General features: G+C 44.2%; 1 protein-coding gene across 1 annotated transcript in view; it reads left to right on the plus strand.

Annotated features, from left to right (window-relative positions):
- Window positions 1–17,870, plus strand: part of ttn.2 (titin, tandem duplicate 2) — a 197,167-nt gene that overhangs the window by 108,416 nt on the left and 70,881 nt on the right. Inside the window, exons 110-140 of the mRNA XM_079562796.1 lie at window positions 72–341; window positions 1,597–1,863; window positions 1,949–2,227; window positions 2,476–2,884; window positions 3,213–3,337; window positions 3,416–3,682; window positions 4,115–4,384; window positions 5,615–5,914; window positions 6,366–6,668; window positions 7,516–7,703; window positions 8,650–8,764; window positions 8,839–9,126; window positions 9,725–9,876; window positions 9,961–10,108; window positions 10,445–10,744; window positions 11,608–11,895; window positions 12,352–12,648; window positions 12,736–12,922; window positions 13,003–13,118; window positions 13,268–13,567; window positions 13,647–13,946; window positions 14,023–14,128; window positions 14,397–14,593; window positions 14,677–14,982; window positions 15,057–15,210; window positions 15,286–15,410; window positions 15,486–15,604; window positions 15,676–15,856; window positions 15,978–16,280; window positions 16,396–16,944; window positions 17,127–17,429. Coding sequence (XP_079418922.1) covers window positions 72–341; window positions 1,597–1,863; window positions 1,949–2,227; window positions 2,476–2,884; window positions 3,213–3,337; window positions 3,416–3,682; window positions 4,115–4,384; window positions 5,615–5,914; window positions 6,366–6,668; window positions 7,516–7,703; window positions 8,650–8,764; window positions 8,839–9,126; window positions 9,725–9,876; window positions 9,961–10,108; window positions 10,445–10,744; window positions 11,608–11,895; window positions 12,352–12,648; window positions 12,736–12,922; window positions 13,003–13,118; window positions 13,268–13,567; window positions 13,647–13,946; window positions 14,023–14,128; window positions 14,397–14,593; window positions 14,677–14,982; window positions 15,057–15,210; window positions 15,286–15,410; window positions 15,486–15,604; window positions 15,676–15,856; window positions 15,978–16,280; window positions 16,396–16,944; window positions 17,127–17,429 — 7,512 coding nt within the window. The remainder of the gene's footprint in view (window positions 1–71; window positions 342–1,596; window positions 1,864–1,948; window positions 2,228–2,475; window positions 2,885–3,212; window positions 3,338–3,415; window positions 3,683–4,114; window positions 4,385–5,614; window positions 5,915–6,365; window positions 6,669–7,515; window positions 7,704–8,649; window positions 8,765–8,838; window positions 9,127–9,724; window positions 9,877–9,960; window positions 10,109–10,444; window positions 10,745–11,607; window positions 11,896–12,351; window positions 12,649–12,735; window positions 12,923–13,002; window positions 13,119–13,267; window positions 13,568–13,646; window positions 13,947–14,022; window positions 14,129–14,396; window positions 14,594–14,676; window positions 14,983–15,056; window positions 15,211–15,285; window positions 15,411–15,485; window positions 15,605–15,675; window positions 15,857–15,977; window positions 16,281–16,395; window positions 16,945–17,126; window positions 17,430–17,870) is intronic.

Below are 17,870 nucleotides of genomic sequence, written 5' to 3' on the forward strand. Positions count from 1 at the left end.
GAAAGTTTTCGAAATGAAATGAAACCAAACCAAATCATTCTATTTGACATTGAATTTTTCTTGCTCTGCAGAGGAGGAGGCGCGGTTTTCCAAGAACCTGGCCAACGTGGAGGGCACAGAGACAGACAGCGTGAAGTTGATCTGCGAGGTGTCCAAACCCAGCGCTGACGTGACGTGGTGGAAAGGAGACACGGAGCTGCCTGAGGGCGGCCGCTACGAACACATTGTGGACGGGAAGAGACGCATCCTGCTCATCCAGGACCTCAAGATGGAGGACGCTGGAGAGTACAATTGCAGACTGAGCCCCGCCATTAAGACGTCAGGGAACCTCAAGATTAGCGGTATGGTTCACACCAGAGCAAAACATCCCACAAGTAAAGGCAGGAGTGGGTGACGTGACAATGTAAAATCCAATGCTAAACAGAGGATAGTTAGATTCTAGATTCGGAGATAATTTGTGTTTTATGCAACACTCTCCTTTCTGATTTACCGTATTTTTCGCACTATTAGGCGCACCTGATTATAAGGTGCGTTATAAATGATAATGTTTATTTTCATAAATAAGGCGCACCGGAATACAAGGCGAATTAATTAATGCTGGTTTACCTGTAAACCAACTAGGTGTGTAAACACAGCCAGAAATTGACCCATAGGGCACACCGGGATATAAGGCGCACTGTTAAAATTAAAGGCTTTTATGTGCACTTTATAGTGCAAAAAATAAGTTACTCCTCTCTCCTCCTCTCTCCACCTCTCTCCTCTGGCACTAACGTTATGGGATGAGGCAAATGCCTAAATATATTAGTTTCAAGTCAATTTTCAAGGACAAGATTGTTGACACGTTTTGAAACACTGCGTGTTGCCACAGATCGATCATTTTTTATCATGTGTGCATTTAAACACATTCTTCCTTGGACCGATTTTGACCATTTAAACGTCAAAATCCATGGGAAGCCGCTCTGCTTTGTCAAACGCACTCCAGAGAGTGAGAGAGAAGTGTCGGGTTTACAGCTGTTCGCTACGCAACACCACGCCCCCTCGGACAAAAGAAAAAAGAAAAGAAAATGACATGATCTTGACTTTTTACAAGTTTTTGATTGTCATTTATTTCACTTCTGTTCATCACAGAGCTACCAAAATCACACATATGGTGTATTAGAGTGTCTAGTTTTGTAATAAAAAAACAACGTTTTTCCGTTTATGCCACTCAACGCATAGGAGCGAAAAACGAGTTTAAAAATCACAAGAGCCACACATGCACAAGGCATGACTGTACATGATAACACATGACAACACACAACAACACAACACATTTAAAAAGAAAGAGAGTAAAGAAATAAGACCAAACTCAACAAGACAACAAGTATGCTTTGTATGCTTTACATAGGGATAACATGTAAATCACTCGCCCCTGACTCCTCCACAGTGTTCAAATGCAGCATAAAGTTTTCAATTTGCTTTGCTGCTTCCTCTGTAAACCCTTGTCTGTCATGTCCTCAGTAGAAGCAGATTTCCTGGGGAAAAGATTTGATTGTTCTCTTGCCAAATTTTCTTGTACTAATTTCATTGTAACTTATCTTTCTATTCTCACTTCAGAATTGGCCGCTGAGTTCATCTCCAAGCCACAGAGCCAGGAAGTGGTGGAGGGCCAGAAGGCAGAGTTCAGTTGCACTGTTTCCAAGGACACATTCGAAGTAAAATGGAAGAAAGGAGACAAAGAGCTTGAAGCCGGCGACAAATACCAGATGGTCAGCGACGGCAAGAGACGGACTCTGGTCATCAAGAACGCCGAGCTGACAGACGAAGGCGCCTATGTGGTGATGATTGGGCCAACCAGAGCCAGCGCTGACCTGGCCGTGCTCGGTAAGCTGTTGTCCATTATCTGGATTTTTGCTACTTTCCCCAAACAAATTCTTGACATCGGGGTCATTTAATCTGTCTTCTGCAGAGAAACTGAGGGTGATCACTCCCCTGAAGGACACCGAAATTCTGGAGGGCAAGGAGATCGTCCTGAACTGCGAGGTGAACTCGGAGGGAGCCAAGGCCAAGTGGGTGAAGAATGACGAGACTCTGTTTGAGAGCAGCAAGCACGTGATGCTTCAAAGGGACAACGTCTTCTCCCTGAGGATCAAAGAGGCCCAGAAGGGTGATGAAGCCAACTACAGCATCAACCTGACCAACCAGAGAGGAGAGCAGGCCAAGAGTGCCTGCAAACTCACTGTTAAAGGTCTGTTTTGAGTTGACAAACATATGTGCGTTAAAGCCACAACATATTATTTTTAATGTTTTATTCATAGATGTTTTAGTTGACTAGACATTCATTTAATTATCTTGGAAAGAACAGATGACAATGAATGCATGTCCTTTTTTTTTTTGTCACCTAGTCACAGCTAAAGTATATGACTCTCAGTCACCCATGCTCAAAAAAATATGTGAGATTATAGTATTTTTCATCACTCATTCTGTCTCTTGCAGAGGAGAGCCTCAGGATTGTGGCTCCTCTGGAGGACATTGACACTCAGGAGAAGAAGACCGTCAGCTTCTCCTGCAAAGTGAACCGACCCAACGCGACGATCAAATGGATGAAGGGCGGCGAGGAGATCGCCTTCAGCAAACGCGTCGTGTACAGAGTGGACAAAGACAAGCACACGCTGACCATCAAAGACTGCACTCTGGCCGACGAGGGCGAGTACACCGCCGTGGCCGGGGACAGCAAATCGGCAGCTGAGCTCATCATCAGCGAGGCGCCCACCGACTTCTCCGTGCAGCTCAAGGACCAGACCATCACCGAGTTTGACGACGCCGAGTTCACCTGCAAAGTGACCAAAGAAAAGGCCGATGTGAAGTGGTACAGGAACGGACGCGAGATCCGAGAGGGACCTAGGTAACAAACTCAGAGCTTTTGCTAAATATACACTTCTTCAACTTCGTTCTTGACATTTCAGAATTTGATGTTGTGATTTCAGACGGAGCACAATGGTCAGAAAAGACTTTAAACTTTAAGCTAATTTCTGTTTCATGTGGATACATCCAGTAATTACTGACATGTTAATGATAAAAACATCAGCAAAACATTTGACTTTGAACTGTTGCTAGGCAAATTCATATTGTAACATGTCCTCGGGGGCTATATTAAACTTGTCTTTTCAGAATGTTGTGAAATCACATGAACGCAACCTTTGATTGACTTGGAAACTATCTTTTTCCCACAGATATAAATTTGAAAAAGAAGGCAAAATGTGCACTCTGCGTATCAAGGAGTGCCGGCCAGACGATGAATGTGAATATGCCTGTGGTGTGGATGAGAAGCGATCCAGAGCCAGGCTGTTTGTTGAAGGTAAAATCATTAATTCCCATTAAGTCAGTTCATTAGTATATGATCCATTCTAATGCGTGACTTGGTCGCGTGCTTCAGAAACCCCGGTGGAGATCATCAGGCCGCCTCAGGACATCTTCGAGCCCCCGGGCACGGACGTGGTCTTCGAGGTGGAGCTCAACAAGGACCGGCAGGAGGTGAGGTGGCTGAGGAACAACATGACGGTGGTGCAGGGCGACAAGTACCAGATGATGAGCGAGGGCGCAGTCCACCGGCTGCAGGTCTGCGAGATCCGTCCCCGCGACCAGGGAGAGTACAGGATCATGGTGAAGGACAAGGATGCCAAGGCCAAGCTCGAACTGGCAGGTGAGGGGAAAAAAACAGCAATATCTTCCTAGTATGCAATAAAAAAACTATGATCATTTGACACAATATTATTAGCTTAGATTAGGTTTTTTTTTACTATGATGCTGTTTAAATTAATCTCAGACCTGCAGTGGACATTTTTCTCCATTTTTTGTACTAAATTAAAGGCCCAATACCTGATTTAGACATTTTATGGGACAGTAAATGTCATGGTAATGTAAACAACAACAAATAGCGGCTAGCTCATGCTTGACAAAATTACAAGCTAATTCAATGTGCCGCACACATGTCGGATTTTACAAAATACATAAGGACAAAACAAATTTTCTATTTGAAAAATATCAAGTACAGGACCTTTAATTACAAAGGAAAAGAACTTGTCTTGTTGTAGAGTCAGTGTTTTGTACTGATGATTCCCAAATTGTGTCGCAGCTGCGCCTAAAATTAAGACCACAGACCAGAGCTACGTGACCGACGCCGGCAAGCCCATCGTCATGGCGGTGCCGTACAGCGCCTACCCGAAGGCTGAGACCGACTGGCTCTACAACAACCTAAGCCTGGCCAAGGACTACATCTTCACGGCCGCGGACCGCACCGAGTACCGCCTCAAGGACCCCAAGAAGTCCGACCAGGGCCGCTACAAGATCACCATCAAGAACAAGCACGGCGAGGGCGAGGCCTTCATCAACCTGGATGTCATTGGTGAGGAGACGCGTTAACAATGATCAGAATTTGGAAACGATTTAGACACAATGAATGCTTGTCTTATGAAGCCTTGAAGCAGGATGCACAAAAAGAAAAGATCTCCAATATTTTTTGTCAAAGGTCTTGAACTACGCTCTTTATTCCATATTTGGAATGGTGTGTGAGAATTTTTTATTTGTTTATTTATAACTGACATAAAGTGGTCAAATATTTATATTTTTTCTGAAGGAATTCTTTTTAAAAGTACATGTCCTCATAAAATGCAATCAATGACCTCTTCTTTGTTGCCATATGTAAGAAACATCCATGTAGAATGCAATAATTTAATGAATGAGACAGAATTTGAACTGTTAACTATCCTAATATATGATTTGAACAATGAATTAATCATTTTGTCAGTATTAAGGGGCTAGACGCAAGTTTGCCATTTTATACTCACTACTGCCACCTCAGGTCATACGTGTAACTGCACCTTCTATGTTAAGCTTGTGCATGACGGCACTTCGGACCTGAAGTAACACAGTTTTAGTGACAGGTGCAGGATTTTAGAGGCAGTTGTGGTGAACAAGTCTGGGCTCATTCTACACATTAGGACATTGTTGGAACATGTAGGGGGAGGAAAATACTTAATTTAACATTTTTAAACTCTGTATAGTCCCTTTAAAGCGTTGAAGAACAGAATTAAAAAACAAAAAGTTATTGAAAAGTAGAGCAGGACAATATGGCAATAATATGTATTGCATTATTTTTGTTTTCTTATATTGTTCGATCTCCAAAACTCGGTGCTGTCTCTGCCAAATAATTGGCTTTAAAGGGGCTAGATGCAAGTTTGCCATTTTATACTCACTACTGCCACCTCAGGTCGTACGTGTAACTGCACCTTCTATATTAAGCTTGTGCAAGGCGGCACTTCGGACCCGAAGTAACACGTTTTTGAGTGACAGTGCAGGATTTTAGAGGCAGTTGTGGTGAACAGGTCTGGGCTCATTCTACACATTAGGACATGGCTGGAACATGTAGGGGGAGGAAAATACATAATTAGAACATTTTTAAACTCTGTATAGTCCCTTTAAACCTGATGATTGTAAAGTCACATGACAATTATTGAGATTGAACAAAGTTGAGATTGTGATTTCAATTAAATTCTGATGAATTGTCTTTAGCCCTTTGGATAAATCCTTCTTGGTATAATTTCATAACTGTTGTCCCCCCGTCCCCTCCACTCAGATGTCCCCGGACCAGTTAAGAACCTGCAGGTGATGGACACGGCCGATGGCGAGGTCAGCCTGGCCTGGGAGGAGCCCGAAAGCGACGGCGGAAGCAAAGTCACCTCCTACATCGTGGAGAGGCGCGACATCAAGCGCAAGACCTGGACCCTGGCCACGGACCATGCCGAGAGCCCCGAGTACACGGTGACCGGCCTCCAGAAGGACTCCATGTACCTGTTCAGAGTCTGCGCCAAGAACCGCGTTGGCAGCGGGCCACTCGTCGAGACCGACAAACCCGTGCAACCAAAGAATAAGTTTGGTAAGGATTGAATACGTGGAATTATAAAGATGAATTTAGGGAGCTCAACATTCTCACCACAAAACTCGCTCCGGTTCCGGAAGTCACATTTCTATTCATTTTTGAAACATTTGAATATTATGGCACTATGGAGGCTAACCGGCTATGTAGTAACTTCAGCAGTGCTAGCACAATTATATGAAAGTAAATACTAAATACTTGAAAACACAGCAAAATGGTTTTTATGATTTTATGCTCATGTTTAAAAGTGGAGAAAAGGGGAGTGAAGAAGCAAGAGTCACTTAATCATTCTTTTTTCTCATGCAGAAATCTCTTAGATTTGGGGCCCTTAAACTGTAGCAAATGACCCCCTCAGTGTTAGTTTTTAGTCTATAGAAAAATATGGGGAATTTTACTTTATGAACTGGAGCTGTCAATGAAATACTTTGAGAGTGCTTTTTTCCTTTTTTAGATGTTCCTGAGGCCCCTCTGAACGTCATTGTTGGAAATGTGAGTAAGTTTGGCTGCACTGTGGGTTGGGAGCCCCCAGTGTCCGACGGTGGATCTCCTATCACATCATACATCATTGAGCTGAGAGACAGGACCTCAGTCAAATGGTCCCCAGTCCAGCTGACCAAAGCTGACGAGCTCAGCGCCATCATCAATGACGTCATTGAAAACAAGGAATACATCTTCAGAGTCAAGGCTGAAAACAAGGCTGGTGTCGGGAAGCCCAGCGCTGCCTCTCTGCCTGTCACGATCATGGACCCCATCGGTATGATATGTTTTATACTGTTGGGTTTGCTGGGACATCGAAATATTCTATAGTTGTGTTTGTTTCTCTACTGATCTCAACTTTGTTTATTGAGCACCTTTCATGCACACGTACAACTAATATTTCAGGGATACCGTAAAAAACAAAAAGAAAATATAAACATATCAGGTAACAATTACATTAAAGAGTCAAAAAAGACACATTTTTATTTGGATTTAGAAATAGCTCTCAAGGTGGAAGTTTTCAGATCGTAAGTTCAATAATTGGCAAGCATACAGTAGAAGGTAAATGAGGATTCACTGTATTTAGTCCTTACTCTGGGACCTCACCAAAGCCCACTGGTCTCCTTTCAGTTGGAGGCAGGTAAATTGTCTCTCATTACTTTGCTAATTTTGCGGTGTAGTAGATAAATACAGCTGGATACTTGTCACTACCATGAAATATGAGCCTCAAAATGTATGGATTTGTATTTTGGACAGTATTTCTACAAATTATATGACCGGTTTGTATTTAATATTTTGCATTACGAGCCTGTCAGGCTTCTCAAAGTGATATAGTTGGTCATTTGTTTAGTCACTTTACCTACTCAGTCGTAAGCTGCATGAGCAGCAGCCACAGCAGCATTTGCTTGTACTATCCCCATGTATCTGTTAATCATGTACAATAGAGCCACCTTAGGGGCCAGGACTCCCCTCGAAAAGAGATTCTGTATCTTGGCAGGAAATCCCTGGTAAAAATTAATACTTAAAGTTTTCAAAGTTTATCAATGACCTGTGTGAAAACAAAGGCCTTGAATGTCACCAAAAACTACAGATCTTCATCTAATCTGCGAGTGTCCATCTTGCAGAGCGCCCCAGCCCACCTCAGAACCTGACCCCACACGACCAGAACAAGAACTCCGTACAGCTGACCTGGGAGACTCCGCTGAGGACCGGCGGCAGCATGATCACGGGGTACATCATCGAGCGCTGCGAGGATGGCACCAACAAATGGCTGCGCTGCAACGCCCGCCTCTGCCCCGACCTATACTACAAGGTACATACGGAAACCCAAATGTGTTATGATTAGAAAATATAGTCTATAGTGGCATGGTGATAGCATGGTACCTACATGTTTAATAACAAGGTCATTGTAGTTATTAATTAATTACACTGAAGCAGGACACACATCATGGTTAGTATTTTCTTGTGTGATATGGAAAACGGGCATCAAACTTATCCTTGTTACCCAAGTTACTATGTGGGACCAAAAAGATTAAAAGACAAAATGCACACACATGATTTGTATTGAAAACTAGCTTCTATTTAATTGGACCCATCTTTAACATCTTAACCCCCACCTTTCTCCAGTTTGACTTTACCCAAATCTAAAAGCTTTGTGAAAAAAGCAACGAAAACGTGGATGAAAATGCAACAAAAGAGTGACAAAATTGCGACAAAAAAGCGATGAAAAAGTGACAAAAATGTGTGACGAAAATGCAACAAAAAACCAAATAAGACCAACAAAAAGGGGACAAAAAAGCCACAAAAGAGCAAAGAAAAAAGAAGAAGAAAATAAACAATGGAAATGTGTCAAAAAAGAGATGGAAACAATTGTAAAAAAAAGTTAGGACAATGTGGCAACAACGCTGAGGAAAAAGCTCCATTTAGATGAGTTTTGTAGGTCTTAGCTTTCAAATGAGGTGTTACACTGGCCTGCAGTCAGTTAAGGTGGGGGTTAAGAGGTTAACCTACGGTAACAACTGTCTACCCAAGCAAAAATAGGCTTGGCTGTTTCAGTGTGTAATACCACAATAGAATCATTTCCCACACATTTTGGTAGATTCAAGCACTGATCATAAGGCTGACTTTCACTCACTATGTTTTGCCCTTTCGTCTTATCAGACCAGTGTGGTTCTTTCATTCCTTTTACACTATGACTTTCACTCACTTTCAACAACAATTTAAAAAAAAATATATTACATTTTGTTCTTGTTTTGAAGGTGTCTGGTCTGAAATATGGAACCAAGTACAACTACAGAGTCATGGCTGAAAATGCTGCTGGAGTTTCTGACCCATCCAACGCTGTTGGACCTCTGCTGGCCGACGATCCACACTGTAGGTTTATTCTTGATACTCCTTTTTTGTTTGGTCATGGCATTGTTAACACTTTTGTGTCTTTCTTTCCGCAGTCGCCCCAACCTTTGACCTTAGCGCTTTCAGAAACGGCCTGGAGGTGATCGTTCCCCAGCCGTTGACAATCAGAGTGCCCATCACTGGATACCCCACCCCCGTTGCCAAGTGGACCTTCGGGGAGAAGCTGATGACTCCCGAGGATGAGCGCGTCACCACGACGACCAGGTCCACCTTTGTGGAACTGGTCGTGACCCCAAGCGTCCGCCCCGACAAAGGCGTCTACAGTCTGACTCTGGAAAACGACAGTGCGTCCGTCTCTGGAGAAGTTGAGGTCAATGTTATTGGTAAGTGAAAAAAAAATCATACAGTGTGTAGAAATTGGTGACATTGACTTGAGATTATTAATTTGATTTTATATTGTTTTTATTAGTGTAGACTTACCTGTTTGACGACAAACATTTGGCTCGTTCTAAAGTAGTTTCAAATCTATGAATTCTTATCTCACTATAGACTTAGAACGTTTCTGTGACTATAGACATCATTTTCACACATGGATTGGACACCACAGAGTCGACATCGTAACCCTATTGAGAATCTTGCACAGTGCTCACACTCTTGCATCGTTAATACACAATGTTGGTGAAAAATAATGCAACATTGGATATTTTGACATTGCAGAAGGCTATTGAATTAATGTCATAGCAAATGTGTACAGTGACACCTGAACTCAATTTCGTTGTACGGTTGTACAATGACAAATAAAGAACTTACTTATTTACTTAATCAAAGCTAAAGGCCACCCAACCATTTATTAGAGCGTGTGACCTTATTTTGGTCCGGTAGTGTATATTTGTTTGTTGATTGAGAAAACAAATACATTTTCTTGTTCTCTGCCCAGATTGATGTTTTTACAGACTTCACACTTCAAATGTTATTTTCTAGCTGCTCCCAGCGCTCCAAAGGACTTCAAGGTCCTGGAGGTGACCCGTCAGCATGTGCACCTGAGCTGGGAGGCCCCTGAGCATGACGGAGGCAGCCCACTGACAGGATACCAGGTGGAGAAACGCGACATGTCCCGCAAGACCTGGGTCAAGGTGAGAGACGTTCATAAAGTTTGCCCTACAGTAATGCTTAATGTTGTTGGGTGTTAAACGTGTCCTTGCTTGATGCCCCCAAAGGTGTCGACAGGAATCCAGGATCTGGAGTTCACCGTAACTGATGTGGTCGAAGGAAAGGAATATCTGTTTAGAGTGACAGCCTGCAACAAGTGCGGCCCAGGAGAGCCCGCTTACATCGACGAGCCTGTCAACGTCTCCTCCCCTGCCAGTAAGTCTCAGGGCACAACAAAATTTAATTACACTCATTATACATTATGTTATTATAGGATATAAACAGCAATTGACCAATTAAAATAATTGGAATTAATGGAATTACATGAAAACAGGGACTGGTCATAACCCTTAGCTTCGTGGAACATACTTAGTTTTTCCTTGGTAATAATGTTATTATTAATAGTAGTAGTAGTAGTAACAAAACTTGCTGATTATAAAAGATTTTAGTTGGCAAAATATAACCTTGACTAAACATAATAAACACTGTCATCAAACTAAATAGCAATTTCTTGTCAAAGCCGCTAACAAGCGTATTTTTCCTCCTCCGCAGCCGTGCCAGACCCACCAGAGAACCTCAGGTGGAGAGACAAGTCGGCCAGTGGCATCTTCCTGACCTGGGAGCCCCCCAGATACGATGGTGGCACCGGTATCCGAGGTTACAACGTGGAGCGATGCCAGAGAGGAACCGACAAGTGGGAGCCCTGCGGAGACATGGTCCCGGAGCTGAAGTGCCAGGTGACCGGCCTCACCGAGGGCCAGTGGTACGCCTACAGAGTCCGTGCACTCAACAGACTGGGCGCCAGCCGACCCTGCAAGGCCACTGACGAGATCCAGGCTGTCGATCCCAAGGGTAAGTTCAATCCAACCCACATAACTGTTAACTAGCAGCTGAACTTGACTTGGATAATGACTTGAAATTTATTTATTTATTTTTACTTTACATTGCGCCTTTCTCATCTTACCTGCTTTTAGCAGCAGCCTTGATCTATGCCAATCTGGCAGGGAGGGGTTTACCTAGTTGGTTCTCCTGCGTCAACAATAGGAAACTCTGTTACGACTGAGAGCTTACACAAACCTATTGCTACAGCCAAACTCTTACTTTTCAACAATAATTTTTATGTAAATAATTGTACATTATCTTTAAACTCACCTGAAATATTCACAAAAAAGTAATCAATTGATTGATCAGGATTGTTCAAAGTATGGTTTTGGGAGTAAATACCGCACAAAATGCCCATATTACCACCAAATATCACATATTATCAACCACCTGCACTAGGACTGAAAGAATTTGCACTGCTGACATTGGCTCTGCTCTAATATTTTTTTTATTGTTTATACTTTTTGCCCCATAAAGCTTTTTTATTTATTGTATGTAAGATATCTCTATTTACTATATAATTGATAGCACTATCTTATCTTATCTTATGTTATATATTGTTTCAATATAATCATTTAACATCCTAATCTCAAGTATAAACATTATGATGAGACTGACCTTACAGTTCCCAGATTGATTGAAGCGGACTAGTCATAAGTAAAACCTCCTAAAGGCACCTACTTTAGTATTTCACCTTAAATGACAAAAGGTTTTGCCATCATTGATAGAGAACATGAATCTAAGCTGGTTTATGAATATTACTATGAATTGAAATAAAATATGACTTTAGCCAAATCATGGTACTATCCCCCCTGTTTGATTTCTCTCCACAGAACCTCCTGAGATCCAGCTGGATGCCAAGCTGCTGGCCGGACTGACCGCTAAGGCAGGCAGTAAGATCGAGCTCCCGGCTGAGGTGACCGGCAAACCAGAGCCCCGTGTGAAGTGGACAAAGGCCGACCTGGTGCTTAAACCTGACGACAGAGTGAGCATCGACACCAAATCCGGACAGTCCACCGTCACCATCGCCAAAACCCAGAGAGACGACACTTCTACCTACATTATCGAGGCCACCAACAGCAGTGGACGTGCCACAGCTACCGTTGACGTCAACATTCTCGGTAAGTGACAAGCACTTCTTAAAGAAGAACCAAGTAACTTGTTTATCTTAATAAACCTTTTCGTAGTCACACTGGGGGTAATACAAGTGTTAATGGCATGATTTGGGGATCTTTCATCTCCCCCTGGTGTCTCTGACTAGAAAACCACACTTGCACCACTTAAACAGTATTTTCAGCCAAGTTTGACTGAAAAAAGTATGAATATCTAAATATCTCCATTGTGTAATTGGATGTACAATATCCCTCTCTCACAAGATGCTATGACACCTGCAGTGATGCTTATGGCCTCCAGGGGCATGAGTTACTTAGTTCTGCTTTAAGATAAGAATGAGATGAGAAGCAGTGTAATGTGGATACAAATCTTAACGGCAGGAAACCTTTGAAGAAAACTATCAGTTGCCAACGAGTTTAACTGTGCATAACCATACTATAACGTGTGTCCATGTTTTTGCACAGACAAACCTGGTCCTCCTGCCGCCTTTGACATCTCGGAGATCACAAACGAGTCCTGCTTCTTGGCCTGGAACCCGCCCAGAGACGACGGCGGCTCCCGCGTGACCAACTACATCGTGGAACGCCGTGCCGCAGACAGTGAAATCTGGCACCGCCTCTCCTCCACCGTGAAGCAAACCACGTACAAAGCAGTCGGACTTGTCAAGTTCAAGGACTACATCTTCAGAGTCTTCGCTGAGAACCAGTTTGGAGTTGGCGTGCCAGCCGAGCACCCATCCATCACTGCCAGATATCCATTTGGTGAGAACAGTGTACACAACTTAAGCTGGGACTTGACAGGCAATATGTATTTATTTATATATATATATATTTTTTTTCCCCCCACAGACACTCCTGGCGCTCCTTACAAACTGGAGCCTTCAGACATTGCCAAGGACTCCGTGACCCTGACGTGGTACGAGCCTGATGAGGATGGAGGCAGCCCCATCACTGGTTACTGGGTGGAGAGATATGAACCAGACCATGACAAGTGGATCAGATGCAACAAGCTGCCAATCAAGGACACCAACTACAGGTCAGTGGAATTTGTTTGCTATCGGCTATTTGTGTCTACACTTCGCGAATTCGATCTGAATATTTTCTATATCATCGCAGAGTGAAAGGCCTGCCCACCAGAAAGAAGTACAAGTTCAGAGTCCTGGCTGAGAATCTCGCCGGAACTGGAAAACCAAGCAAGGAGACCGACCAAATCCTTGTCAAGGATCCAATTGGTAATTAGATTTTTGCTTAGACCACAAGCTGCTTTGGTTGGATTTTAGTCATAACTTATCTTATCCTAAAGCTGTGAATCAAAAATATAGAAAGAATATATATATAGATCAACCTCTGAATTGGTCAACACTGTACTTCTCACCTTCAGATCCTCCATGGGCACCTGGCAAGCCCACAGTGAAGGACGTGGCGAAGACCTCCTGCTTCCTGATGTGGACCAAGCCGGAGCATGACGGTGGTGCCAAGATCGACGGCTACGTCATTGAGATGCTGAAGAGCGGCACCACTGACTGGATCCGAGTGGCCGAGGACATCAACCTGCTGGAGTACTTCCTCAAGGGGCTCATGGAGAAGCAGGAGTATTCATTTAGAGTGCGGGCCGTTAACGTGGCCGGCGAGAGTGAGCCCAGCGAGCCAAGTGACCCTGTCCTGTGCAAGGAGAGACTGAGTAAGAAAAGCGAAAGCAACAGGAGATAGTATTGATATAGAATATGACATGAAATGATTTCCTTCCTTCTACCCCTCAGACCCTCCCTCTGCTCCGCGCTGGCTGGATGTGGTCAGCATCAGCCGCAACAGTGCCGACCTGAAGTGGACTGCCCCTGAGCGCGACGGAGGCTCTCGCGTCACCAACTACGTGGTGGAGAAGAGGGACGTAAGGCGCAAGGGCTGGCAGGCCGTGGACACTACAGTCAAAGAACTCAAAACGACCGTGAGCCCGCTGAACGAGGGCTCCCTGTACGTGTTCCGGGTCGCCGCTGAGAACGCAGTGGGGGTGGGACCATTCTGTGAGCTGGGCGACTCCGTGCTCGCCAAAGACACTTTCAGTAAGTCTCAATCAAGATAATAAAATACGTGCAACATCAAGGCAGAGGGGATAATGTTTATGTTTTTATTTCATAGCTACTCCTGGACCGCCATACGGTCTCACTGTGAACGCTATCACCAAGCGCTATGTGGATCTGATGTGGGAGGAGCCAAAGAATGATGGAGGCAGACCCATTCTGAGGTAATGTAGTGGTTAGCGCCCTCTCCTAACAGCAAGTAGGCTCCATGTTCAATACCCGGAAAGTGTGTGTGGAGGTTCAATATTCTCCTTTGACTGGAGGAAGCCCACGCAGACAATCTGGTTTCCCCATTAACCCAAAACATGCACAGTAGCCTAATTCTCCCGCTGGCTAATCCTGACCATGATCCTGGATTAGATCAAACAACGTGCACAAACAACACTCGAACGTATATTTAAAGATACCAAATTTATATATATTTTTTTTCAGGTACGCCATCGAGAAAAAGGAAAAACTGGGAACTCGCTGGACCAAATGTGGAAAGACCTCTGGCCCAGATTGTAAATACAGAGTGACGGATGTCATTGAGGGCACAGAGGTGCAGTTCCAGGTTCGCGCTGAGAATGAGGCCGGGGTGGGACATCCCAGTGAGCCCACCGAGATCCTGACTATTGAGGACCCCACAGGTGAGTAGCACTTCATTTATGGGGAGAAAACTTTTAATCTAAGTTGGTCGTCATCGTTTTAAAGTTACGTCCCTTTCCCACAGGTGCACCATCTCCTCCCATTGAGCTGCATGTGACCGGAGCGAGCCGTGACTTCCTGTCCATCGCCTGGAAACCCCCGCAGCAGGACGGCGGCAGCCCCGTCAGCGGATACCACATTGAGATGTGCGAGGCCGGAACTGAGAAGTGGATGAGAGTGAACTCTCGCGCAGTCAAAGAGCTGAAGTACCGTGTGGAGGAGGGAATCATCCCTGAAAAGGAGTACATTCTGAGAGTCAGGGCCATCAATTCCGTTGGGGTCAGCGAACCATCGGACATCTCTGAGAACGTCTTTGCCAAAGAATCTGACTGTAAAGAACTCTTTCACTTTTATATTTGTGTTTGTGTTTTGTAATGTTATAAAACATATTTTTCTGTTTTGTAGGTAACCCAACTCTGGAGTTCCAGACTTTGGATCTGGTTGTTGTGGAGACTGAGAAGCTGCACATCCCAGTTCCCTTCAAGGCTGTTCCTTCTCCCAGAGTCACATGGCACAAAGATGGCAAGGAGCTGAAGGCTGATGAGCGCCTCGGCTTCAGGTGAGCTATTATTCCCTAAGGTATTTATTGTATAATTCCAGGAAATACAAGCTAAACAGCATATTTGTCTTGCAGAAAAGAATACGTTGCTTGCCACCTGGAAATTGACAGCAGTGTTCACGCTGACGCTGGAGTGTACAAAGTGACGCTGGAGAACAAGCTGGGAGCTGCCAGTGCAACCATCAATGTCAAAGTCATTGGTAAGTGAATCTAACAGAGTGTTTTCACTTGTTTTAAAAGCTTGTTTACATTAATCCTTGTTGATCTTTCTTAAGGTCTCCCTGGTCCCTGTAAGGTGATTGAGGCTTCTGAGATCACTAAGAGCTCCTGTAAGGTGACTTGGGATCCACCAGATTATGATGGTGGCAGCCCTGTCCTTCACTATGTCCTCCAGGTCAGTGAATTAAACATGACAATAGCAAAATAGGTTCCAGATGCAAAGTTTAACAGTATTTTCTTTTGCAGAGACGTGAGGCTGGCAGAAGAACCTATGTGAACATGATGTCTGGCGAGAAAAAAGTCAGCTGGAACGTTAAGGACCTCATCCCCAACGGAGAGTATTACTTCAGAGTCCAGGCTGTTAACAAGATTGGAGGTGGAGAGTTCGTTGAGCTCAGGAACCCAGTTATTGCTGAAGACCAGAAACGTAAGGAAATAATTCACAACGCATTTTGATGCAGTATCAGATTTCTCTACGGTCCCAGACAACAGTTGAATATTATTTGTTTCTACTCATCTAATTCTAATTAATTTCATTGTCTCCGCAGATGCCCCAGACCCACCAGTCGATGTCGAGACCCACAACCCGACCTCCAGCACCATAACCCTGACCTGGAAGCCTCCCATGTACGATGGAGGCGCCAAGATCATGGGCTACATCCTGGAGAAGCAACTCAAGGGTGAAGACAAGTGGGAGAGGTGCAACGACTTCCTGGTGCCCGTCCTGTCCTACACGGTCAGGAAACTCACCGAGGGCAAGAACTACACCTTCAGAGTCAAGGCGGAAAACGCGGCCGGAGTCAGCGAGCCCTCACGCAACTCGCCCTACGTCAAGATCTCAGACGCAATTGGTAAGAACATTTCCCTTTGGATTTGGACTAGTTAATATTACAAATTCATTTTAAACGTTACTTTTTCCTACGTATCCAATGTCTTCTTTTAATCAACATCCTCTCCTTGCTGCAGATCCGCCGAAGGTCTTCCTGAGCGGCAGCCTCCAGTCCGGCCTGAACGTGAAGCGCGGCTGCGAGATCTGCCTGGACGCCAACATCTCTGGCGCCCCGTACCCCCAGATCACCTGGTACTTCAACAACCAGGTCATCCGGCCCGAGCCTCTCCGCAAGCGCCCCGAGAAGCCGCTGAAGAAGAAGAAGGAGGAGAAGAAAGAGGAGAAGAAGGTGGAGGAGAAGAAGGAAGGAGAGGAGAAAAAAGAGGAGAAAAAAGAGGAGAAAAAAGAAGGAGAAGTGAAGGAAGGAGAGGAGAAGAAAGAGGAAGTGAAGGAGGAAGCCAAGGAGGGAGAGGAGAAGAAGAAGGAGGAGAAGAAGGAGGAGGAGCCAGAAGAGGAGATGCCCGACTACCCCACGATACACGAGCGCTCTGATATCAACAACAGCAAGAGGGGCATCTCCTCTCTTGTCATCAAAGACTCCGTCAGAGCCGACTTTGGGGTCTTCATGATAAAGGTGGAGAATGACCATGGTATCGCCTCGGCAACGTGTGAAGTCAATGTCCTCGGTGAGATACGACTAAGATTACTATAGGCAACACATTTGAAAAGGAGTAGCCATATTGTAGACAATGAGCAAATACATTTATGTCAAGCTCTAGACGAAGTAACAAAAAATAGCCTTGTTTTTGTTGTACAGCTAAAGGCAGCCAAGCTAAAATCTAAAAATAACACTTTCATTCTACTACAGACACTCCTGGGCCTCCTGTGAACTTCAGATTCGAGGAGGTGAGGAAGAGCTCTGTTATCTGCAAGTGGGATGCCCCTCTGGACGATGGCGGCAGCGAGATCCTCAACTACACTCTGGAGAAGAAGGACAACTCTAAGATCGAGTTCGGCTGGAGCACTGTCACCTCCACGCTCAGAGGCTGCCGCTACCTGGTGCCCAAGCTCATCGAGAAGAAGGAGTACATCTTCAGAGTTGTGGCTGAGAACAAGTTTGGAGCCGGGCCGGCGTGCGTCTCCAAACCACTGATCGCCAAGAATCCATTTGGTACTTTTTCCACACTACTGCCACAAATTACTTCTCGACTTTGTTTCAAATGCATATGTAAAGCTTTGGTTTGATTCGACATTTATAAAAGTTTGCAAAGCATTCCTATACGCAAACACAAAAGCATTCCAGTTATAAGCTCAAAAATAGGCCATGAGTATGTTTAGACTCAACTAGACAACTATCCCAAACCCTTTTCCTTTTTAATTTTAACCATCCTTGACTTCTATTTAGGTGAAATAATCAGGAAGGCTTTGCAAATAATGCTTTAGAAAGGTGTTTCAACTGCTCTTAGTCAATGCTGTTTTTGTTGTAGTCTTTTGAATGAAAATACTTTTAGTTTTTGTCACATTTTAGTCAGTTTCATTATAGAAAGTAATAATTAATTTTGATGAGTATTGGAAATAGGGATAAATAATAATAATCTCTTGGCTTTATTAG

The sequence above is a fragment of the Gobius niger genome (genome assembly GCF_951799975.1).
Source record: "Gobius niger genome assembly, chromosome: 9".
Taxonomy (NCBI): Eukaryota; Metazoa; Chordata; class Actinopteri; order Gobiiformes; family Gobiidae; genus Gobius; species Gobius niger.